Consider the following 26,807-nt stretch of genomic DNA (forward strand, 5'->3'; position numbering starts at 1 on the left):
TAAACATTTCTCTGGGAGCCTAATGCGAGATTTGGACAGCATTGATTTACACAACAGTGGGAAAAAAAACCAACAAGAATGATTTAGCCAAAGATCAAACTGAACCAACATAAATAAATAAAATAAATAATAATTAAAAATAAAAATAATAATAATAATAAATAAAAAAAATAAAGAAATGAAGAAATAAAGAAATAAATGAATGAATTATTAAATAAGTAAGTAAGTAAATAATGAAAAAAAAAACATGCACGTCAACTGGGACATCAGAGACGAGACAGAAGAATGTCTAACCTGATACTTGTGAGCGTGTGAACGTGTGAGGAGTACCGCACCTAATCCAATTGAACCTATCCGGCAGATCAAATACAGCGGGGAGGACAGGGGTGCATTTAAAAAAAAAAGATGTTGCTTGATACGGGCGATGACAAGCTACTCCAAGTTTGGACCCAATAATTGTTTTTACATTGTGGGAGAAGTTAAAAGTTAGAAGAATACAAGCCAGGAGAGCGCAATTTCATAACAACTGAGAAATAAAGAATTCCAGATTGTCTGCGGTGAAATAGCTTCACTCAGAAATGTAAAGTTGGATGAATAATAGAAAGTGGGACAGATTTTGGTTGAGTTAAACCTGAGGTGGAGAATCAACCGATGTCACTCATGCATGACTCACACATGTCGTCTTTTTTAACACAGGCAAATATTACCACTACACACTACACGGCTGTCTGCTGACATAGCTGCAAGAATAAACACGAGGGATGGAGAAAATAAATATGCATTGCTGCATCCTCGGAATTTTTTAGATGCAATGGCCTGAATTGAGAAACTGTCAAACCCAGATAGCGATGCAATCTATAATTTTCAGTGAAAATCTGACAATAATTTCTGTCTGGTAATTTTCATTCATGTTGCATCCTCCTGCTGCATTTCAAGATTACACGCTTGATCAAATCATGTTAATTGTATTTTTCTTATCATTTCTAAATCTCATACGGGCTGGGAGTACTGTTGCATGCATGACACTACCATAAAACTATCATTTGTTTTTTTTCAACTCTAAGATGAACTGAAAGCCGGAGCTTGTTGATTTCCCGCTTCGTCTCAATCTCGGCATTTCTTAATTATGAAGCCTCGGCTCATCAGCAAAGAGCAAATTTGATTTGATCACGCGTCTTCTAGAAGTGGCTCACCAAGATGCGTTGGTGAACAAGGAAATGACATTTTTTGCGATAATTATTTTCATCTGTTACCAAAAAAGCAGTTACTGGAAGTGCAGATGAAGGCCGGTAAGACCAACAGATGGCGGCGTGTTTGTTTGGAGCATTTGGCAGGGTAAGACAAAGCTCATTATCACCTCCCTCAGCATCGCCGGACTCATCAGTCATGTCATCCGACGATACCACCCCGATTGCATCTCATAACTCTGCCCGGCACCCCACAACTCTCCCCAGTGTGGAGAGCACACCAACTTAATCCTTGCAAAAACACTTTTGTACTTTCCAGCAGATAATGACAACAAAATTCTCCATCGACTGGTGTGGAATCAGACTTTGTTGAGCACCTGGAAACGATTGGCAACACCTCCAAACAGGCCCCGAACGCAACGTGCAAAATGAGTCGTTGGTGTGTTTTTACCAGCTGCTGCTGATGTTTTATTGCTCCGTTGAAGCCATTTGCAAGCTCGTACGCGAGTCGTTTTGCATTTTCACAGGCGTCCCGGACCACGACTATGTCATTTCCGTAGAGCCTACGCTCCATATTGAATTCATTACCTTGAAAATAGAGACAATTTCAGATTAAATGTGGTCATCGCTGTTTATAAAAACCATCGAAGGCTAAGGACGTGCGGGCCAGCCAAAGTGGATGACGGCTGGGAAAAAAAACCGTACAAATCAAGTCGTGAGTTTAATGTGCGTATTTAAGCAAGGACCCTAAACACTGAGTATGATCCTTGAGTGATGGTATAGCCATGATGTCAACCAGGCGAGTATTTACACGGCAGAATGCCTCCGAGGTTTAAATGTGGTAAGACTAATGGGCAAAATGATTGAATATTAAGCTCAGATTCCTCTAATAGGCGTCTCTGCATGCCACGGTGAACTGTAAATTTTGCTTATGCTCTTGCGGTCACGTGTAGATGGGGAACCCAACGTCTTATTTTATTACATGCGGCACAGCGCTTGGCATCATGGAGAGTAATACGACTGCTCTGAGACACATTTGACCGTCTATTCTGACGCAAAATGAAAACATTAGCGTAAGAAATGTTTTAGCAGGCCGTAGTTTGCCGTGTTTTCATTGAAAACTTTCAATAGATTCTTGAAATTGTGGCGTGATTAGTCAAGGTGGGTAGGGATTACGCCCTGTTGCGAGGTAAAAGTATTTTTGAAAGATTTATAAAATACACGTGTTTGAGTTCACGTCAATCCATTGTCGTACATTCGCCCTCAACTACCGTGTTTCTTGAATAAAACAGGACCAGTGGTAAGCCAATGTAAACAAGACATTTTGGTTTTACAGGCAAGTCTGTCAATGTGTCTGCATGAGAAGGTGGTGATGTGGGTCGATTCTCGCCGCTGGTTCCAAAACCAACTTGAGTATTTCCCATTAGTGGGGATCCGTGTTTCCTCTGGATATCGGCCCAAAAATAACCCCCCCGTATCAAATGTTCAGCAAAACAAACTTATTGAATTGGATTAAAATGAACTCATGAGTTTAAACTCTGTTCTGCAATTGGCTGGCGACCAGGTCTGGGTGTGCCCCGCCCTCGCCCAAAGTCAGATGGAGTAGGCCCCAGCCAGCATAACGACTAAAACGTTTTTATTTCAATTATGCAGCAAGTTTCATTGTTTGACAACGACGGTATAACGACTTCCTAAAAGTGTTGTTTTAAAACCGTATAATTCTTCTTTTTTTCCGACTCCGAGCTTCACCGCACGGTCCCTCGGAAGCGATTAAAGCCGCCTTCCCTCATTTATTTACCTTAGCTTTCGTAACTTGTAATAATTACACGGTCCTGCCTGCAAGTTACTCTTAAGCGCAAGCTTAAGGATTATGCAAAAGGGCAAGTCACTTCAGGTTAAGTCTCTATTAACACAGCTACTCTTCCCCTTCTGGCACCTGAGTGTCTCGGCTAAACGGTTCCCTTTGTAGGACCCGGACAATAGAAGAAGGAGGAGAGAAAGCATCGCCTTGTGTCTCTAATCAGTCGCTGTGCTTGATTGACAAGCGGCATGACATAAGCTACGGGATGGGAGCTCCCGGATCGCAACTCGGGCTACAGATCTTCTAATGCCGCTCAAGTCAAGCACCTGTCACAACAATATCTACCCTGGGGATAACACACACGCACACACACACAAGTCCAGTAAAGAGATACGGGAAGAGCCAAGAATTGTACTTAACTTTGATGACAGATCATAGATGCATACAGGAAATCTCTCTTACCTGCAAGAACAAAAGAGACCAGGGGTTACTTTTTTCTCACCACCTTTTTTCTTGCCACTTGTCACCTCTTCGCAGACTTTTGCCTGCCTCAGAGAAACGGACAACTCATGACCATATTTAGCCATGAGGGTGCTACTTGAGATGGTTTCTGTTTTAAAAGGCAGAAGCTAGCCTGAGCTGATGAGAACAATGAGAATAATTCGAAAGTGAGACTGCGAGATGAGGTATAGTCAGAAGAGACATAAAAAAAGTAATATTCCAAAGATGTAAACAATTTAGACCTCTCCAATGTGAGTTCGGCTCAGCTGTCACATGCTTGCAATACTTCAACACTGATTCAATTGCTTGCACATATTTCTTCCAACCAATAATAAAGAGCTACTTTTTCACTGTCCATTTATGGAGATGTTAGCTTTTAATCAGTGTACGAAATTCTACCGGTATTGTTTACCATTAGGTGTCTGATGTTAAGCTTCTCTGATTGCAAAAATACAACAGCGCAGTTTCGCCTTGTGTTAATTCCCCCGTCTAATTATTTGTCCTCCACCTCACCCCGGGTCAAAGACCCCGCAGGTCCCTCTCTAATCCGTCATGATGGATCGCTTCAAAGAATCCTGATTACAGAGAGCAGAAGGATGAAGAGAGCGAGAGCAGGGAATGGTCTTAGAAGACAGCGTTTTGGAAGGAAGGCGGATTGGATTTGCTCAGGGGACAATGGAAACATCTTGTCTGTCTCTGAGCAGTCTGGCTTCTGGGGTGTCTTCAGCGTCTTCAGAGTCCAAACTTGCTGCAATCAACAAAAGTCTTTTTCCATCGTCAAATGGCGGCAGATTCGTTTTGGCCCCGGCGATAGAAAAGGAGACGAGTCGTACAGTTTGCTCAAAGGTTACGTTATTATGTTTCCACGGAGACTGCCTTAAGTTCCTCATTTGTTATGGGATTGGAGGAGTCCAATTATTTAGTGGACAGATAGGAGGATGGAGGCTCCACCACATGGGGAGGTTGAGTCAACATTTTCCAGAACAACAGCCACTATTATTCTAACCCCAAACAAGATGATCTACTCCGCTCTGCAGGTCAGCTCGGGCTGAATCATCAACTTACTCACGAGCAAAAGATTGCATTGGAACATATTTTGTGAATCGAATCATGTCTGCTTTTTATGATCTCCTGCTTAGGTCAGCAAGGTGACACTTTTCGCTTCATATTTGTTTTACTGCCTTTCTAAACAAACCAATGAAATATGTTATGAGCCTCTTTATGTAAAACATCCTCCCAGGTGCCCTTCGTACCAAATGAAAACAGCTGTTGTGCTAATTGAGTCATTGTTATGTTAGAGCCACGTGTGGGGAGACAGCTCGGACATACGGAATTTGCAAGGAAATGAAGACACCCACAATCGAAGAGAAACAACGACAAGATGAAAACAATTCAGCGCTTTTCTCCCGAGCGGGAAGACTCGTAAAACTCTTTGCGGATTATTTATCATTTCATGATCGGCGTTTAAAGAAGACGCAAGGGAGAAAAAAGGATGGAGGTGAAAAAGCCGAGTCTGAGGAAGAAGCTTCTACAGCCCGGGGTGCTCTGTTTTTCTTTTTGCGTGTTTTTCTTCTTCTCTCTCCACAGGCTGGAATGAGGGTCGGCCGCTGGCGAGACCTGTCTGTCCGCAGGTTTAAATTTAAGATGGAACCGATCCCTCTGGACCTCAGTCAGTTGGTGAGTTACACGTGGCACCGTACCGTCTTTTCTTGTGCGAATAACATTTCAACTGTGACACAAAAAGTCAACACATTTTTATTTATTTTTTTAGCCATATAGACTTATTGCTTGTGGAAACGTTTCTTCATCAACACCGGATGGTGTAACGCAAATTTGACCTGAGTTCCTCTCAGTGTATCCATCATCAGTTCCATCAAGGTTGATTTCGGTTAGCCGTGCGAGAATTCAGGCATGCTCAGACTGGCATGCCGATAGTGACGTCTGTTATGGAAAGAGCGTGCCAAGACGTCTAGCCGATATAAAATTTGCGAATGAAATAAACAAAATAAAGACTCTCCATTGTTATTCACACCAAGTTAATTTTTGTTGTTGATTCAACTGAAATGCAAAGGTTACAATCCTTTTTCCATCAATCTGGCCAATATCATTTAACAAGTGATTATTTTCTTCCATGACCAGTTGGCTTTTTTTCCACACTATCCTATCGTTTTTGTAATTGCGCCTTATTATGTTGGCGTGATAAGGCCATGAGGAAACAGGGACACCGCCTTCCAAGTAAACACATGCTCGTCTGACACGAGAGCAGCTCTTCTCTCTCTGAGGCACAACTCCGACAACAACTGAGAACAGACAGTTCGGAGTCTGTGCAGCTGTTTCTCCACGGCCGCAGAGGAGACCTTTCAACTCGCCGTGAACGCGACTCGCTTGGGCTTTTAATTTGGCCTCGGCTGGAAAGATACACACTTGAGGTGGGGTAAGAAGCGCCGCCTATTCGCCCCCCCCTTGGGCCCAAACGTCATACAATTAATTGGCAGCCATGGGAACGTAACAAGATTTCGCAAGAACAACAAGAGATGATGATGAGGCTGACGTCAAATCGGGGAGCTGAGACAAAGAACGAGCTGTAGTCTTGCCAAAGCAGCAGAGAGGTGGACAGTGACGGCTGTGCGATCGGAAGGCGGGGAGGAGACTGTCGGCCGCGCTTGTCGGCGACTTCACACAGGCCTTCTATATATTTGAACAGCTGTATTGTGTGATCTCTAACCGGGTGGGAGTGGGCGATGGGAAGTCATGTTTTTGCTCTCAACCCGTCTTCAATAGAGGACCCCACGGAAGTTTAACCCGTGGGGTCATTCTGCTACAAGCTAACCACAATGGCCCATCTCATAGCAGGAAGAAGAAAGAGAAAGACAGCGGGAATTGGAAAGTTATCCACGTGTGAGGAACAAAGACATTGAAACCGAAAATATGGGACTGTTTAGTGCTGCTGATGAGGCCAATTTTTTGCAGGCGCTTCCGAGATATACGCACATGTAATCGCAATCCGAAAGGCCGGGTTTGGTTTAGGTGTCGGACCATGACAAGCGGAGTTTCAGCGCCCCTCCGAGACACAGAGGAGCTTTTCATGCATGGCACTAAAGCGCGGCTGTCGTTAAAGCGCCTCAGGCCGTGGCAGGGGTGCGACGGCCAAAGGCACGTAAACGAGCAGACAGACCAGAGTGCACGCTTCTGTTGTTGAAGTCATCTTCATAAGCCTGTTCCCACAAGCCGCGGAAAAACAATATGCTTTTTTTTCTTTCTGCCTCACAGTCTGCTAAGTTAGTTTTCATTTGGGCCAAGCTGAGAGGATCGAAGTCATTTAAAATGGGGCTGAGGGGGAAAAAATGAGCCTTAACTTCATGGAATGTTGCTGTTTTCAACAAAGACGGGCCTTCTTGGTGTCATAAAAACATGATGCATTTGTCTTTAAGCGATACAAATGTTATCTTAAAAGCCACACGAGCCATTTATTTGGAACAATTTAAAATTCCATCTGGATATATTTATACGTCATTAAATTGTGCGCTGGCTGAAGGACTGGCTCAAATTACAGCTTCAAAATGGAGAGAGCAACACGCAAGCCGAGCATCTCAAATATTCATCGCAAAGATGTCGACAGATTATTCGCTTGTCGTAAAAAAGATTGAATTTGAAATCAGGTATGGCTTTATGAATTTATAAAGAAAAGAGAAGAGTTGGAACAGAGGTAGTCGGTGGGTGGAAACGGTCAGGAGCCTCAGCTCTGAACATGTGAGTGTCTGTGTGCGGTCCTTGCCAAGAAAAACAAGGCCTTCGCATCGTTGGGATCTGATTTCAACATGGAGGCATGGCAGGAAACGGGTTCTCTGGGGCTGGGGCTTGGCTGGGGTGTTATATTCAAGTCTTCATGCCAAGAGAGGAGAAAAGAGACCTCAAGACAGAACAAGCATTTTCTGATGGTGGACTGTAAGCCGTACGCTGCGTCATCACTCTTGTGGCTGCCAGTCACACTTGCACAGTAAACAAAAGAGCTGCAGAACGCAAAGGTCACATCAGTTCAGTCTTGCATTGACATTTGGACCACAAGTTTTACTGCTGGAGGACCAGAGGGGACACCACATTTGTATACGAGCTACACTGTATACAAAGGTTACAGAACATTTTACCCCTTCCATTTAACACATTTAATCAATACTCCATGGCTGCAAACACAAGATGCTTTCATATCCAGGTTCCCAAAACCAAGTCCAACTCACCAATGCCAAACCCCCCAAAGGTAGAACCAGATGTGACCTATCAGGCTGATAAAGAGCGAGTCTGCTGTAGAGCGACGCCCAGCTGTGGGTGCAGCTGCGTGCTGTTGTCACGACAGAGAACCAGAGACAGATAGCGCCGAAGAAAAACAACGGATGAGACCAAGAGGGAGGAGAAGATCCGGACACATTCTCCTGAGATAATCAAACGGGATCAAAGCTTCGTCATCTCGGAGACAGCATCGCAAACTTGGACTATTTCTCAGACCGCCTTTAAAAAAAAAATCACGTTTGCCTTTCTTGTTTGTTCTCACGCCAGGCCAGGGTCGAAGTAACACATTCAGACGATATCATTGACTCATGGCAGCTTTCTAGTTCAAATCCAACCAACATGAAAAGTGACATGCAGTCGATTTCGGCAATATAATCTAAATCCAACTGAGCTACATTTGTTTGAACCTCGGGGCTACCAACAAGTATGCTCGCATATGTTGGCGGAGTGACATTCTTGAAAAATGTTTGCAATGTGGGATTTATCAAGAACGTCAGCTTTCTATCGAAGAGCCATTCCTCCAGTGTTCACATCTTGCAACGGTGTGTTTTCTTACCCTCCTCTGTTTATTTTTCATGAGACTTGCAACAAGCGTACCTCCTGCTTTGTTTCAGTCATCATAGCAACCAAATGACCATATTAAGATGTAGCAGACTGGCACAGAGGCTCGTGCTGCTTTGTAATAAATCATCTCTTTGTGGGGATAAGAATGTTTTCAGGGAGCCTCTTTGAAAGTCAAATCTCATTATTTGAATGGTAATTTGGATGGTGTTCATAAACTGAGGTCTTCTGGGAATTGTGTCTGCGAGTGGTGGTGATTTGTTATTTATGGCAATTGGATGAGTAAAGCATCATAGATTAGAATAAATCCAAAAGCTCTCTGCAAAACGCCTCTAACTAGATGAGCGATTCGGTTGAACACTCCCTAAAGTCCAAATCGACTCTGTAAAAATGAAGTGTGTGTTTTCAGGACGCCTGATGTATTTTCATCACCAAAATTGGCAAGACTTTTGAGAGTTATGTGCTTTTATGTGTCCAAATGAGATTAGTTTAGAGTGCCAAGAGGTTTCTTTTAGAAAATGGATGCCGGGTTTTTGTGTCAGTGCAGTACTTACAACACTGTCTTATTATTATTTTTTTTAAAACAATGCAGTTCCTCAAAACCTGCAGCAGCCTTTGACGAAAACAGCAGGCTAGTCTGGACAATCATAATTCAGCGTTGCTATCTCAAATTGAGACTTTGGTGAGAAGTGATACTTGCACATACAAATCAAATCTAATGAGCAGCACATTTTTTTTGCATGTTTTTTTTTTCCCCCAAAGGAGCTGACACAGCTTAAGTCTTGTCTACACAACAGACACGTTGTTGTATGCTCGGCAAGCTGCTGGCTAACACTGGGCCTCACTGGATGAATGTGGACCTTCAAGAGTAACCAAACAACATGTCTCCCGCTGTACAGGACACAAAATAGCGCTGCCATTTGCACAGAGCTCTCTTACACCTTGAGCTGGCCGCTAAAAGCGGGCCTCCAAGGCCACAAATGAGCTAATACAGAATAAACAGAGCTGGCCAGTGGATGGACGATAGGTATGGAGTGAACAGCATCGTAGTCTGATGGAGACAAACGAGTGGTTTCTCAAATGGGGACTTTTAAAGGCTTGCGTTATTAATAAAGATTGTTTACGAGTCGTCGCCCTGCCACATGGATTTTTATGAACACACTGAGCAGAAGTTGACGCAGTTATCAGTACAGTACGTTCACATGACATGAACATGGCAAGAGATGAGGTTCCAGAGTTACGTGAGCATCAGCACCCTTCCCTGATGATGACTGCTTGACACATGCGAAATCATAAGATCCATGATACTTGTGCCAGTCCCAGCTCAGGGTTCTATTTCGGGTATCGATGCCGAGAAACATATGAGCCTGGGTGGAAGTAAAGCGTAGCAACCGAGTTTGCACACCCTCTTATAGATGGGAAGGTGTTCAGTATTAGCAAATCATCTGGTGAACTCCAAGTAATATTTTAGATGTTCTAGAAGGCTTTTACTGCCACCAGAATGCACTAAAACATTGTCAAATTAAAAACAGTTCTGTGTTTTCATGAGACCACAACAAAAACTCCCAACTCTATGTGTGAAATTTAGATTATTCGACATAAATCCAAAGATGCATTATGTCGTGTATCTTGTTTCCAGACGATGGCCAAGGCTGCATGTGGTCTGCTCATGAACCAAGAATGGTTGGTCTGTATGGAAAAACACAGCCTGTTCTCTGACTGTGCCGGCTTAAGGCAGATTTATGATTGTCCGGAGGGGAGGGGGCAGGGGAACATTTTTGGTCCAGACTGAAATCATGACAAAAATTAAGAGCTGGTGATTGGGTGAGCGGTTAAGTGGCGGTCGCTGAGTTGTGTGGTTTCCGCCACCACTGAACATTGTGCGATGAGCTTAAGTGTTGAGGTATGTCACCATGTATCAGATTTGTCTACTAGTAGGCGAGAAGCTTACCCTGAAACTGGTGCTCATGTTTGACAGAATTTCTAACAATTCAGCCGGATATATTAAAAAAAATGCACATTTTATAGTTTCTTTAGGAAAATGACCAAAACGCATATGGTTTATAATTTAAAACAGCACATCTCATCATAAAGTTCCTTGTGGTCTGCTTCAAGGCATATCTTGCAAAATGACTTTCAAAACCGCTAATTTTCTGAGGTAATCAATTACCCTTCAAGTTGATTTACAAGACTGCCAACACAACAGTGACTGACAAGTCTGAACAGTTTGAGCAATAAAAGACAAATACAAATAATGATTTCACGCCAGCACCTCGTATTCCTCCAACTCTACGCCACACCCTCAAGAGACACCATGTGTTGGCAATTTGACTGATGTTAAGGATTTGACTGATGAGACCTCAGCTGTATGCAAGCGCACGCTTTCGGGAATTAGCCCGGTGGCGTTTAACTGTGAGGACTTAGGACAATAGAAATTATGTGCGAGGGATTGCAAGGATTTACTCCCATACTTGAACACATCCACAGAGCCAGCTCATGATGTGCTCAGCACATTGTGCTCCTTTCTAAAGAGCCACTAAACGGCTATAACTTACCCCCAATGACATAAATTGAGAAACCACGACAGTTTGACACCAGGGGGAAGAGACAAAAACAACACCGATGCCATTGTGACCTGTTTTTCCGTCTCCTTCTTTCCATATATCACAACACAAAGATCAAGAACGTAAATTCAGTGACTGGACAGCTGTATCATCATGACATTAGACTAAAGAGCTAGAACTTTCTGCCCTTACCACCTTCGTACTTCTTAACTTTGTTCTCTCCCCAGCAGACAAGGTCCGATGGAGAGATAAGTTGAAGGTCATGCTGAAAGAACAGAGATTCCACTCAGGAATGTGTGGAATGACACGCTTGTTTGGTGCACAAAAAGCATCTTGGATGGATGCAACTGGCATGGAAGCATGTGAGCCGTGTCATCACCAGGGTCAATGTTTGCTGAGGAATGATGGCATGGAGGCTGATGTGCCTGCTCAGCAGTTAGATAATAGCTCCAATTTGATGTGACTCTTTTCTTTTATCACGACGAAGGTGATGGATGAAACTGTGGCTTGCCAGAGATGAAACAATGTTGGCAAACCGCAAGTCCGAACCAAATTTGTTCATAAATGGTTCTCTTGGTTTGGGTAAAAAGAGGAGGCGGATTACGACAATTCTCAGAATGCCATCCTTTCATCTTCCCCGAAGACACTCAATGACTTTACCGCCGACAAAAATACAGTTGAGTGACTCGAGAGCAGCTCCGCTAGCTTTTTACAAGCCGAAAATTATGGACGGAGTTTACATACACCCAGTGACTTGTTGACAGCACAGCATCTTAACGACTGTCGTTTTTGCATTCCAAAAGAATTCACGGTTGGGTTGTGCCTCGCACAGTTGCGAGAGCGGAAGAGTAACAAATAAGGCATCCGGTGTTGACAATGAAAGTAGAATGGCAAGAAGACAAAAAGTGACACTTCAATCAATATTGTGGCTCACCATGGGAGGTGGCCATAAAACTGTACGTCTTGTTGATGTTAATGTCAGCATACTGTTTTGTTTATTTTCTTTGTTGAATTAAGTGGCAAATTACTTGGACGTTGTTTGCTTTACGCAAGTAAAGTCCCTCTTGCTGTTTTGCCTTTACACACTATGACGTGTCAATTTGCTGATCTGACCAGTTACATTGGTGAACTGTACTACTTAGTGGAAATGCTGAAAGCTTTTAGTATGGCCACCACCTCATCGTGCAAAAAACGAAATACCTTCAGAAAGTGTGAGGACATCGATGCTTGACCAAAATGAATCTTACGGGAGTGAGTTCCTCCCCTAGTTCCAATTGAATGACTTAAGTTCTCGTGACAAGGGGAGAGCCATTTTACTTTTTGTGTTGACTTTTGCTCGCTGGACAAACAGCTCGGTCAGATGTGAAAGCCCGTGCGTGACAATTCCTCGGGAAAATCCGGGAGACACCGACACTATGCGGTTCTTGACTTCTTTAATCCCTCTTGGTGAAGTAAATGATATCCACTCAAGTGGTATTCGGCCATTACCCACAAACACATGCTCCACTTCATCGCCCAATAAAGTATATTGTGTTTTGTAGACTCCGTGACATGATTGAGTGAAGGATTACAATAGCCTAGTAAGTGTTGACGTTTTACCTCCAAGCAATCCATATTTGGTCATAGAAACAAGCAAGGGAGCATCAAAACCACACAGCAAAATTTTTTCCTTGCAGAGTCATACTTGATTAATCAGAACTTGGAGAGCAAGAGAGAGTAAATGTGGGCTCAAGATGAGGAGAGAAGAGACAGTGAGAGATGAGAGTGTGTCATGCTTTCGACGTGGAGAGTGACTACTTGTAATTTCAGCAGTCTTCCTGGGAAAAGAAAAACTGCAGAGTTTGTCAGCGTCCCGCTTCAACGACACTGGAGTCTTTAGTCTGCCTGCCCCCCCTTGACTTTCTGCATGGCGCAACATAATTCATGGGTGGCCAAACATAGCCATGTGCGGCTGAAACGGAACGAAGACATATAACCACAGCAGCCATTTTATGAATGATGCTGATTGTATGGGATTTGTGTGTGTGTGTGTTTTGTTGATTTGTTGTTTTTAAAATCTGACAAGTCTCAGCAAGGTTGTTTAAGAGACTTCATGATTGAACAAATGGTATGCTTCAGTTTAAGAAGCACCAAAATACTGCCATGCATGGTAGCAAAATACAATTTCCTTTATCTGTTGGTTAAAAAACACTTCACGGTCATATGGGAAAAAAAGAACACGAGAAAGAATATGTTTCGTCAATTGAATGTCACCTCTTCTCTCACGTGCCTGTTCTCCATTCCTTGTTTGGTGCTGTACTCGGGGAGGAATTTAAATTCTGTCACTGCTCGGTGTCAGGGTAAAGCGGAAAGTCTTGGGCAAACACACCATGCCAAGCACCATGCCAAAGACTCACTGACCTCATTCCAAGATTTCACAGCTAACAGCCGGTTCAAGTGGCAAGCAACCCCTCCCCTACATTAGTCTCGGAGTTTGGACATCGGCGAGAAAGGTCATAGATGAAAAAGACGGGTTGGCATGTCCGTAATGTAAACGTCTGCACTCAATAACGATTGATGACATTTCAGAGGGTTGCCTAAAATGTTCATTGGTTAGAAAGCAGTAAAGATTCGGAAGTAAACGCCCACTTGATCAGTTCTTTGACTTTGAAGACTCATGGAAAAGCATCAAACCATTTTCATAATTAATACTCCAATTCAGCTTTTCTGCCCTGTAAGGTTTTGCATAATGCTTGTAATGTTCCGCACATTTGGTTCAAATTAGGGAGGTCGTACCCCACACTGAGTTTATTTGGACCTACGCAACAAAATAATCACTGGGCTCTCTCTGACTGCAGTGTGACAAATATTACTCGTCTGGAACACCTAATTGAAAAACGAACTCAAGTCTATTTCCTTATGTGTCAACTATGCAACTTCTGGAAATGGAACCTTGGCATGTAGGATGTGAAATGCTTTTTGTCGCTGAGGGCCAGGACAGTGTGTTCGGGATTATGTGCTACATTTGTGGTTTGTGTGCAGAAGCAAGCCGGTCTCTCGGAGGTGAGGAACCGGGAGGAGGTCCAGACGAGACAGAGAGGCTTTCATTACTCTCAACCTCTACATGAAAAGAAATGCCAAGTGGGCTTTGTGTTTTCATAGCAAATATCAAATGTGGTGAAAACGTTGAAAACATGATTGTAACCAACAAATATGTGACTTGCTAAGCCGTGCAGCCATAGCATAGCACGCCAATAAAAAGAAAGAAAACACGGGGCACCGAACGTTGACAGGCCTAACCAAAAGCAGGCCATAGATGCTATGACAGATGTTGGAGTTTGGACTGGGAGCCTGGCCCGGTTTTGTTCTGCGAGGAGGTCGCTGACGGAGGTCCCTGACGGAGGTGCAGCCGCGCTACCCGCACAGAACCAAGCCCACAATCAGTTAAATCATACCAAGGCCTTGTTTTGATTTGCTCCCTTACTTTCAGTTCAAGGAATGGAAGTCAAGTAACAAAAACTCAATAAGATAGCCGGGAAACATCCAAAACGCTAAATGATGACACAAAAGGGGACTTGATCGCATGAATAAAAATGGAAGGGTGTATTTCTTCATTCTCCAAGTTGTAATCCCGCAAATAAAGGGCCATGTGTAAACTCAAGTGTGTGTGGAAGTTGGCGTGCCTTGGCTGAGAGGTAGCAGCTGTTGGCCCGATATAGCAGTGCTGGAGTGAAAAGAAACACAGCCTCCTTGTTGCACACAGAAACCACAACTGAGCGTATGGATAATAAAATTCATATTTTCACTTATGCATTGGCAAAATAAATCAGAGCTTCTGTAATTGAAATTCCATCATGGTGTCAAATATCTTTTTAAGACTAATCTGGTGGCTTTGTCTCCATCGGTACCGCTTTAAGAGGATTCCTAAACTCACATATGCTCTCATATACCGTATTTTCCGCACTAAGCTTTACGTGTTTATTTTGTGTGTTGTGTGATATTAAAGTTTGAGCAACGTTGACTTATTGATTCTATGCGACTTATAATCCAGTGCGCCTTATATATGGACAAAGTTTTAAAATGGGCCATTCATTCAAGGTGCGCCTTATAATCTGGTGCGCCTTATAGTGTGAAAAATATGGTATATGTTTTGCCTGCACTTATGGCGCAAAGGTTTGACTTGGTAGTCGAAGGCTAGATAACGATATACAATATGAAATCAAAAGGCAAATGTTTTAAATTACGTCGAAAGTTCATGCTGATGTTGACGACCTTGTGATGAGGAAAGTCGATGACCTAAGTGATATGTTAAAAAGGAAGCCTGCACTAGGAATAATAGCCAAATAAAGACTGTCCTGCTGCCTCCCTTGATAATTTTCCATCGACATAAAAGAGGGTGTGTGAAAACTACAGTGACAAAAGGTTTAATTTTCTGCAGTTTAAAAGTCTGCCCAAGGCTGCTGGGCGGATGGCGCAGCACTAAAAAGCCCATTGTCCGGCCAGGATAGGCATGACGTTGGAGACATTACATGTTATAGTACACGGCCCGCTTCAGCTTTGTGCTTTGAGGCGACTGTTTTCATAAGACAGCAATGAGAGGAAAAAGATTCGCTTTCAACTGAGGTGGGAACTCGTCCTCACAAGGATACTTTACCACCTTTGCGTATCAATCAACCTTTGCAAAAATTTTCCCTTGGATCTGACTTCAAGATGGAGGCAAGTGGCTGCCTCGGTACGTTAGGCAATGTATTTGTTCTACTAAACGCTACATACAGTTTTCTGTATATTCTGCATATGAAGACATCTTTCTTGACACCTCGCCGTTGATCTTGGCACGGGTTTCTGCATAATCACTTAGTGGTCCTGAGCGTCTCCTCAACCTGACGGTTATTTTCCCTGCCAACGTGCTATCGTATGACAGAATCTAAAGCAATTAGTGGCTTGAAAGTTTTCTGCCTCAGGTACAAAATGTACTGAAGTAAGAACGAGAAACGGGTGAGTACCGATACCAGACGTCGGTGCTGATACCAACCTGATTTCAAGATATCTGTACTCATATTTATCAGCTGCCTTATATTGTAGCCGTTTTATGGCAAGGAACTAGAACTACAGTATGCAATATAGATGAATAAAATAATCATTTCATTTCATATAACTGCAGGTGCAAACAGCTCTGCATACGGAATATAAACAACCACGAAAGCATGAGAGGACTCTTAAGACAGTAAAATATGCTCTGGCAGCAGGACCACCTGTGTATTTAAAGGGTGCAGTCAGAAAGAGCACACTGTACATGTACTTTTCCAAATGGGAGTGGAAGAGGGAAAAAAATACAACTTGCTAGCTCTAGGCTGTCAGTCAAAAAGGAAGAGGAAGTCTTGAATGAGGCAAAACTTAAAAAGGAACATCACTCTCAAGGGAAGAAGAGAAAGACCAATGCAAAGCTAGCAAGGCGGAGGCGTGGAACCACGTTGACAGACAATGCTTTCTTTGCAGTCATTTGCATGAGAAAAGGCAGCACAGCGAGCACCGCTTCCACTAAATGGAAGTGACCTCTTCATCTCCTCCAGAGAGTCTTGGAAGAATTTGTGCAGTGGCAGCTTCAAACAGCCAGCTTTGCCACATTCATCCCTGAAAAAGGAGTTGATGTCGTCCAATTAGCTGAGATATTGCTGAACATCTGTCGCGTACAGGAGGGCCAATTATGTTCCGTGATTCTTTACATCTGTGAAGTCCTGGCGGAGTCTTAGAAAATGAAAACCAACATCTGTTCGTGGCCGTGCTGGCCGTTGCTTCGCAAGGTATGAAGTCGTGAAACAGTTCAATGCGTCCGCATACTGCGTCTATTCATTTTACACGTGGAACATGTCCAAATACGTTTACGTACTTCAAATGTGAACCAACACTTGGGTGTGAAGTGCAGCAGAAAGCATTCGCTGAGATTTACTTGGTAACTGAATGGTAAGAAAAAAACATTCGTGTGAAACTTTCTGTTGAGTTATCTTCTAAAATTAAAAAAATATTAAAATGACAGATGAAGGATGAGCGATTAAAGTCACACAAACAAACAAACAAACAAACAAACAAACAAACAAACAAACAAACAAACAAACAAACAAACAAACAAAATAATTTCATTATTCCAATCCGAGCAATACATGGAAACACTTTCTTTATGACTGATGTGGAAAATAGTGTGTGGGAAAAGCCCAAGTGATTTTTTTTTCTTTTAATTCAATCATAATTTGAATGTAATTAAACTCATTGGAGTTCTGGAGATGTTATCTGTAAAGTGTAGACGCCCTTTACTGTCAAAATGTTGGCACAGCCCGAGTCAATTTTGATGGCAAATATACAACTTTGGCCTTGAATCAGGAATTGAACGCTTAGACTAGTTTGATTTATTCTTTTCAAGGCCTCTGAGGTTTGGCAACCCGCTTCTTCATTCAATAGATGTGAGCCATCCATTGCCAATCTGTGCTTGGTGTCACTTGGTTCAAAATAGAATAACAAATAAAAAACCAGCATGAAAAATTGCAATATTTCATATTTTTGGGTAAAAAAAATGCAAACTTGCTGTAGTCAGAGAGCTACACGTTTTTTGACGTGCTGGGCAAAATCAGATTGTAAAACCATCATTTTACTCCGGTTTCAAGTAAGATGAGAACTCAAGTAGTTTCACTATATGAGCAACTCGCTGCCATCTTGGGGTTGTAAATTATCTCCCAGATTGTATTGAAGACCGGGGATTTACTTCATATTTGGGAATGTGCTGGCTACTTTCTTTTTCCTTAAAATCCAAACTGACTCCATCATAAAATGCTTTCGAAGCCACAGGAATTCTACAAGATGGGAATACGATTGTACCCGCCATCTTGGCCCAGATAGAGCCACAGATAGAAAGAGCCATCGAGCAGGGCGGTGCTTTCCGAAGAGTACCGGGAGGGAAGGAAACGGCCATTACAGCGCGTCTGTGAATCAGCCTATTAGGGTTTAATTGAGGGTAGTTAATTAGGAGTTAGTGGGCAGTCTGTGCTGGGGGGGGTCAGGGGAGCAGCTGGCTGAGCAACCCGAGCCGATTGTTGCCGAATCTTTTGCACAAGGCCGGTAGCTTGTGTGGCAGGGAAATTATCTTTAATTACACTTGTCTATTTCTGCTACCTTGAAGGCGTCGTAAATTAACCCAGTGCCCTGCTAAGAAGCGGGAGCCAACCCAGGCGGTGTCGCAGCCAAGCAAACACATTTACAGTAGAGCCAGACAGGATGTCTCCGCACAAATCAAGCGCCGGCTTGCCTTTGAAAGTGAGCGGAAAATACGATATTGTGTGTGTGGTGCGGGACAGGGACAAAAATTGCCTTCTGGCTGGAGTGAGGCATAAACTCACCTCACACCATCTCCAGACTGAAACGACTACACATCTTAAAAATCCCCCTTCGCTCCCATAAGGGGCTCTAGAAAACAAAGATGGGCTTGTCCTCACTCCCTCAAACCAGCTCTGCAGAGAGCCACTCAGACCAGAAGCTGGGTAGACCTTCTTTAAAGTTAGATTTGATTGAATGTTCTGTTCCTGTCTCATCTGGACCACGGGACACAGGAATGTGATGCAAGGCTCGCTTAGCTTAGTCTGGGACGGCCGCATTCAGGTCGTCCATCAGGAGTAAACACGCAGCGTGCAAAGAGCTTCAAATCCAATAAAGGCTTTGACAAAGAACTGACTCTTGCCCCGGAATACCAAACATGTGATCTTCCTTAGGGAAATAACTTGCTTGTCTGTTCCGCTTAGCCCCACAGGTTCCAAAATAATGGAGGAACGTCCTGCTGAGGACGCCACGTGCTGCGTCAAATTATGTCACGTTCTTATGCCGGAGGAATGCTTCATAGATAAAAGCGCAACTGCAAAAACCCTTCTTTACACCTACGGGAATGAGTCACACATTTTTGATGTGTGATATAATCGATCCTCCCACCAGATAAAGAGGAAATACATAAATGACTCAATATACAAGTCAGCAGTCATACTTGAACAAAAAAATTGCCTTTTTCCTCATTTAGAGGTATAAAAGTGTCCACAATGTCTTGGTAGGCTGTTTTAATTTTGGTATATATTTAAAACTGTTCTAAATTTAGGGGTCAGTTGAAAAGGAATTGAATAATTTGTCATTACAGACTGGAAAATCATTTGGAATGTTGGAATGAAAGATGTGAGGCTGCTAACGTGGCATTTCGTTTCTCCTAACTCACCATAACTTAACCCTTGCGCAACTCAAACAAATGAATAATAAATCCGTAGGGGCATGCAAAGCTCAATTTACATCTCTGTCACTAAGTGCTGGCTGGCTGGCGTGCTTTAAAAGCTATCCTGTCTCCTAGACTGTGACTTGATACGTAAAGAACTGCAGGGAGGTTCGGAGCGTTTAGTGGCTCAGCTCGGAACTCAGAACACAAGTGACATGTAAGAAACTGCAGCTGTGCCGTGTTTAAAATGTGGAATCTGGAACAGAGACATCATTCAACTTCAAAGTCTCGCCCATTAGGACAATGGGGCTGTTTTTCATGATTTTGCTACTTCCTGTCAAAGAACGTCAACTACCTGACCACCTTATATGTATTTTATGAAATTCTCCTATGAGATGATCCTAGATGATGTGTATCTATATTTATATCCATATCTTTTCCTCATGTGCACGTTTAGACTGAAAGAAATGGTTCTTTTGTGTAATGTTGCCCTTCCAATCTGCACTCAGCAGTTCCAAAGTGTATACATTTATATAAATATTGTCTTAGCTGGAACACATTCCTGCAAGCCGCCTATCCCCCTCCTTCTCTTCTAAAAGACATATACATACACACTCCGAGCCGCCATATTAGAATTGGCATTTCCCTCTGTCAGTTTATTTTCAAGCGGTTGTTGCTGTTTGCCCTTTGCGACCCAAGAATGTCTGCTGAGGATTTACAAGGTGACATTTACAACAGCGGTCCAGGCGTCGCTATTCTCTTCCTATTTTCACACTCTTTCAAACCCTTTGCCCGCATAGAAGTTATGGTGAAGAGCTCAGGCGATGGAGGTTGTTCGCTTTAAAGGAAAGGTCATTTTAATGACAGACACCTGCAAACTGAATTGGGATTGCTTTCTATTGAAAACATCGTCTACATTCAAGTTTGACGTGTTAACGTGTGAATTTACGGATGCACCGCCTACTGTCAACACGGCAAAGCTAAAAATGCAAACAAGCTCACCATAACCAGCAATGCAGGATCGATAAAATGAATGAATGCATATCAAAACATGGCCGAGGCTACGAAGACCTAAGATCTGTTTGCAAACACTTGAGCTGATAGCTGAAAATTTTCAGCTTGAGAGGGTCCGCTAGAAAACACGAAGCTTTTCTGACTGAACAAGGGTGCATTCATGCGCTGATTCATAACAGCTCGCTTCGAGGAAAGCCATCTGCCATCACACCCTGACGCTAAGAGCCTGTTGTCAAAGTACGAGCCGCGGCTCAACATGTTCATGTTCCATCCATATAGACTTACTGAAATTAACATTTCTACGACAGCGCTGTAGTTTCTGCCTCATCAGGTTGACATTTAACGCCAGTGAAGGGATTGCTACAATTATTTTTCGACAACTTTCATGTTTTAGACACGAGTTATGTTGACGACTGTAAAAACCAGAAAGTATCCAGTGTACAAAGTAGGACAAGGCCACAAGGAGTTGTTTTGAAAATACGAACACGCAACTGATTCGGATTCAATTTCATCGATAGAGCAAAGCTGCGTTCACCTGATGTCAAATGCGCAAGCAACACAATTGCAAGCTTGTCATGATGACAGATGTGCTTGAAGAGAAATTTCAAAGTACATGACACGGAAGTCTTTGCTCAAGCCAGCTAACAAAGAGAGAGTCCTCGAAATATGATCCGCCGCTACTATCGAGTTGCCAAATGGAATAAAAAGCTGTCATGTGGAAAGACAAATCTGAAGTGTTTAAATGTCAGCGTCTTGATGCTGGACTGATTCGTTCTTTGCAGCAACTGGCCACTACTGCCGGACAAATGGCACGGCAAAAGGATCATGCGATGGCTGTAATGACCCCCGATGGGAGGAGACAAAAGTCAACGACATTGTCCTTCCAAAGACTTTGACACTTCAGAGGGCTCGTTTGCTTGATTCCTCGACCGCCTCGTTCTCACACATAGCCGAGCAAATGAATGTATTCAAGCACAAAACAAACAAGTTGCATGTGACAAATCCATTATGCTGCAAATATTTTAATTGCACAGCTGACAAGTCAGCACAAACATTGTTGTTACGGCCAGATGCCCTTGAAATTAAAACATTCTCTCCACCATCATTGGAGCACGGCGACCTCGATTATAAGTATGTCATTTTAAGCACAGGAATGACAGAGAGGGAAGTACTTTCGTCTAAGCGCTTGCCACAAACAGAGCACTGGTCAAAAAGCTCGGGATAATTTCCTCGAGGTCTGACAATAAAGTCGGCGACAAACCATGTTTGTCATCTTGAGGCGTGCGGTATTCCAAACTTGTAATCCACAGAAACGTCTTTGTTCAAATTCGGACGGACGCTTCCATGCCAGCAAGCTTTTTTGAGTTTTTAAACAGTCTTTTCTTTTTCACAAATATACTCAAACAATGAAAATGTTGCAACATTTTGCCCTCGCACACAAGATTCATATTCTTGGCTACAGTTAAATCCCAAAATGCCGATTTGAGGTATTTCCATGTTGTCACCTTGAGGTGATTTGTGCGATCACACACATAAATATTCCATAAGTGTTGATAGACATGACACACCTGACGACTTCCCATCTGCAATATCATTTCAAATGTTCCCTTTTGCACGACTGCACCGGGAGTCACATACCTCAATAATACGATCGTGCATTTGAAGGCCGTCCTCCTTATCGGCTGGTCCATTCTCGATAATTTTGGACACAAAGATCCCCTCGGTGGTAGCGCTGTCATGATCATCCTATGAAGGAAATTAGACATCACTCTCAGAAGTAATCTTGACATGTACAAACTGCAAAATTTACTGCTGGTAGACTGTGTTGGAAAAAAAAAAATTGTGAACATATAATTAAACTCGTACTGTGCAGGCAATAAAATGAGCAGGCAACAAATGATCTCATTTTGTAAGGCGACTCGTTACAAATTACTAGTTGAACTTATACAACAAATGAGTGAAAGTTACTAGTTCCAAGTTTTAACATGACATTTCAAATCATAACCAGCCAATCTGTTTCCTTCCTCTCTCCAAAGGCAACAACAGTGTTAACGGCGTCACATTGCAAATTACTCGACAAGTTGGCCGACTCTTGACATTTGCAGACAAACAAGGTCTAGTGGAGACCACAAAACCTGGCAGCTGATTGCTGGTAGCAGTCATTTCGAAAACGACAGCCACATGAAAAGTGTGTGTCAAAAGCTAAATGGACATTAGTTCTGCCTATCTCTTAATTAATAGCCTCTTCCCCAGACTCTTGGCTTTTGAGGTTGGTCGAAAAAGTCAAGGCCAAGCATTATGTCAGCTCTTTCATGACAGCAAGTAAAGTAGCGTTGGCAAAACGGAGACCTTTATAGTTTCCTGCCATAAAACATTTCAATGTCGGAATCTACGTCGCTCCGAAAATTGGCGTCACTGTGGCTGTGGGGAACTTGTCAAGACTTGAGCGGCGTCCGAGTGAAACCGATAGTGCCACCAACTGACTTCCGCACATGTTAACAGGTTTTATTCCAACTAGTGTGTGGCATCATATTCCCATTCTGACTCAAACTAGAATACATAACAGCTCAGGAAATTACAGGCCAGACAAAACAACCTTTGGTTTTTACCTCACCACCAAAATTTCCTCAATTAGAGAGACAAGTCAGGTCAGAGACATGACCCCATATTTAACGCTCATAAAAGTAATTATAGTATATTTTTTTTATCTGTAATGTGCCTAAACCGCAACCAAAGTGAATATAAGCACAATGAAATATAATATTGCAGGCCCATTCATCCACAGACAGGAACCGTGCTGGGCCATCTAAACTCGGTCTTCCAGGGAAGGATTGTGGTGCTTTAAGTGTGTGCTTTACATTCCTGGCTTGACATATGACACTTGTCTGATCACTAGGGGGGGGGGGGATGAACTCTCCGAGATGGTCTACTTTGGACCTACCACACTTGGCTTTCCTCCCATGATGTTAAAGCCCAGAGATCCGCCCTCGCGAAGAAGCACAACTTCCACATTTTTAGTATCTCTTTCCTGCGGGCACACAGAAGAGAGACACGTAGAATCCAGGAACAGGAACAGTTCAGATTATAGTGTACAGATATGTTAATGAGGTGATCTTTAGAGAGGAACTGGGTCGCTTCCAAGATAACAGTCCATACATGCTGCACTGGCTAAATATAAAGCCAAGATATCATCGGCATGCACACTGTCCTGACTGGCATGGACTCAAAAATGGTCGTCAGCCCGTTGAGGAATGCGCATGCAGTCCTGCATTGTGTCACGCCACCATTAGCAACGTACAAAAAGGGAAGAAGCCAAGAAGACAATTTCCAAAATAAGATCAAGCTGTTCTGAGCTGCGAGAAACTGCCAAAAGCCCCGAAACAAATTGGATGGATTTCGTAGGTGCTCTAACGTTTAGTCGGCCAGGCATTCGAATGAACTCAGAGTAATTAAGGAGCATTTTCTTACACATCTGCAAACACTCTCGCAAAGCTCTCGTCCCTAAATGAGAAGAATCTCTTCAGGAGGTTGTAAATTTCCTAAAGCATCAGGTATGTCCAGGTGGTAGAAATAAAAGGCAACTTCCAGTCAGATCTTCCAGAACACATGGAAGTACTGGACTGTCTTGAATCAAACTCGTGTCTAAGAAAAGAGATTGCTTGACCAGTTGGAGTGTTTTTTATTCTGACTCTGGCATGGTTGAAAGCACGCAGACTTTGGCCGATAGATGCATGGCTCCACAGCCATTTTTAAACGTCATCAGCGACATCACCAAAACAAAGTTCTGACACTGGTCTCGGCTTTACTGCTCCCCATAAAAGCCTACATAAACAAAAGAGCGGAAAGAATAAACGCCGTCGGCTGTCTCTTTTCCAGAACAATTGTCGTTTGTTTTATGCTTGTTGAAGGCCTGCCAGAACAGGGGACGGACTCCATCGGGAACGATGTGTTGAGCGTATATCTCAGAGCTGTCAGAGTAAGGATAACAAGCAGGCAAGTTCTCTTCTACCTCCACCAGCAAGTCCATCCATGCCTTACTTACATCTGAAGTGCCATTTACCAGTCTGCGAGGACACATCGACGACACCCACACACTCTGAACAAATAAAACCCTGAGAAAGAGATATATGGGTGGCTGGAAATGGACACACGCATTCAGAATTCTAAGTAGACTTGAAAGCAAAAGATTGAGACCGCTTCCACTTGAATGACAGCAACAACGAAAGAAAGAGAAAAGTTGTCCGTACTTGTTAGTGCGAGGAGACAATAAAGCTGACTGACTCAAAACCGCTCTTGGACGGTTTTGTCCACCCAGCCATTAATTTTCAAAACAACCTATCCACACGTTTTGCCCTTTAATTTAGGGATTCGTTTATATTAGTGCCATAAGATTTTCCGAATGTAAAATCCTTTGGGGAAAACTTTTTTTTTAATATCTTTATTTCGAACACATCCCAAAAAAAAGAGATAAAAAATAACACTTTAAAATTCCATCTATAAGTCCGTAAAACAAACAATAAACCAACAAACTGAGAAAAAAAATATACATAAATAAATAACTCAAAAAAGAATGCTCGAAAAGGACTAGGAGGAAGCAGAGCTTAATTGCTCCTAAAGTCTGCAAGTGAAGCCAAAAGTGGTGTTAGTCGATCCATCACTTGAGTTTGTTATGACCACGGCACTGAAAGGTGACAGGATGCCCCCAAACAAGCATGCTCCCAGGAGCCAACCCAAGTGGAACCTGGCTCTTGTTGTGTACAGACCTGCAGTAAATATTTGGCCCTCCCCCCTCGACCGCCAGCTGGCCAGAGGCACAGCTGACATGCATGTCTCAAAGAAGACTCAGTAAAGTCTCCAAACTGGGAGTCAGGGTAGGAGACAATGGTGACTCTCAAGTTTTGGAGACTTTAAAAGTTGTTTGCACAATGCACAATGCTGCTCCCCGCTTACCTTGCAGGAGAAGGTCACCGTCCTAGTAAGAGAGTCGATCCTCTCGCTGTACTCTGCAAATTTCTTCTGGTACTTCACCGCCGTCATCTGGAGCTCGGCGTGAGCGGCGGAAAGTTGTGCCAGGAGCGCTTTTTCCCTCTTGTTGGCTTCAATTGTCTGTTTCTTGAACTCACTATCCAAGCACATCATTTTGTATTGCAGCACGCCGTTGTGCGCCTTCAGGGCACGGACGCAGCAGTGCTCATTGAGTCGCTTCTCCTTGAGCGTGAGCGTCAAGCCGCAACCGCGCTCGCAGATGCCCGCAGCTCGAAACTCGCACGTCTCCCGCATGTGAGCATCCACGTCCCGCAGGCTGAGCACCTCGTCGCATCCTTTATTGCCGCACTTGGCTGGAGAGTAGTCACACATGCCGGCGTGCTCGGCCAGGTGCTGCAGCTTCACCACTGCGTCGCAGCCCCGTACATGGTTGTCACATTTGATCTCCAGCTTCAGGATGAGGTTTTTCAAAGGCAGGACGTGGTTCAATTCTTTGGAGGAGATCCGTTGGCATTTGACGGGACAGCTGCTCTGCTGGACTACCCAAGGGAGAACGCAGCCAGAGCAGAAGACGTGGCCGCACGGAGTAGTCAGTGGGTCTTCCAGAACTTTATTGCACAGATTGCATTTCAGATCCGGGTCAACTGTTCCACTGAAGCGGTCCAGCTCGTATCCCATGTTTGTCCGAGGCCGAATCCAAACTTGTGGGCTCCCCACCCCCGCAGCGTGAGACGGAGCAGTGGGGCGTTCTTAGATGGTCATTGGAAGAGCGCTCGCACACCAAATAACGTTGCGAGGTCCTCGCAGCCTGAACTCCTGCAGGACTTTTTGGTGCGTTTAAGTGCAGCTCGGAAGATCCTAAATCGATCCACAAGTCGTCTTTTTGTTTGTTTTTTATTTTTTTTAATTTAAGTTTACTGAAAGGTTCATAAATGCAAAGAAGAGAAAATTAAGAATACCTTTTTCTTAATTTAAGTTTACTGAAAGGTTCATAAATGCAAAGAGAAAATTAAGAATACTTTTTTAATTTAAGTTTACTGAAAGGTTCATAAATGCAAAGAAGAGACAATTAAGAATACTTTTTATTTTAATTTAAGCTTACTGAAAGGTTCATAAATGCAAAGAAGAGAAAATTAAGAATACTTTTTTAAAATTCAAGTTTACTGAAAGGTTCATAAATGCAAAGAAGAGAAAACTAAGAATACTATTTAAAATAAATTGAGGATTGGACAGAATTGTAGTCAGTGCGTCATTTCATTCTCCATGCTAATACAATGTTGTTTTTCAAGCGGATTAAATTTAGCCTTCAGGCTCATGTCAAAGGAAAAGTTTAAACTTAGCCTTCAAGCTCATGTCAAAGGAAAAAAAAAAGTTTTTTAAGTCAATTAGTTATTCACTTGTTCTTCAAGTGAGCAGCTAGTCTCAGTGAAACTGGATATTACGCCCAATTCATGTTTGGCTTCTCTGGGAAGCCTGCAGTCGTGAGCTGGTTCAAATTTTGGTATGCAAAGAGGATTTTTTAAATTCCTCATACCTGTTCAAAATAACAAAATGTCCAGAGCTCACTGAAATTGGGTGTGTTCGTGCGTGTGTTTCTGTGTTTGTGTACCCTAAACAATAAACAAAAAAATACATGTATATAGCAAAAGAATGCTGTCTCCTTTAGCTATGGCTGGTTTCCGTTGCTATCATTG

At 43.1% G+C, this 26,807-nt stretch overlaps 1 protein-coding gene across 2 annotated transcripts in view; it reads right to left on the reverse strand.

Annotated features, from left to right (window-relative positions):
• Window positions 1-25,938, reverse strand: part of pdzrn3b (PDZ domain containing RING finger 3b) — a 45,586-nt gene extending 19,648 nt beyond the window's left edge. Inside the window, exons 1-3 of one of the 2 annotated variants that reach the window (XM_088389111.1) lie at window positions 25,078-25,938; window positions 23,069-23,155; window positions 21,766-21,873 (exon numbers count right to left, since the gene is read on the reverse strand). In XM_088389111.1, coding sequence (XP_088245237.1) covers window positions 21,766-21,873; window positions 23,069-23,155; window positions 25,078-25,791 — 909 coding nt within the window. In that variant the 5' untranslated portion in view covers window positions 25,792-25,938. The remainder of the gene's footprint in view (window positions 1-21,765; window positions 21,874-23,068; window positions 23,156-25,077) is intronic. The other variant, XM_088389113.1, reaches the window with a different exon arrangement.
• Between the last annotated feature and the right edge of the window lie 869 nt (window positions 25,939-26,807).

Source organism: Syngnathus floridae, chromosome 11 (assembly GCF_059516105.1).
Source record: "Syngnathus floridae isolate MCC-2025c chromosome 11, RoL_Sflo_1.0, whole genome shotgun sequence".
In the NCBI taxonomy this organism is placed as follows: Eukaryota; Metazoa; Chordata; class Actinopteri; order Syngnathiformes; family Syngnathidae; genus Syngnathus; species Syngnathus floridae.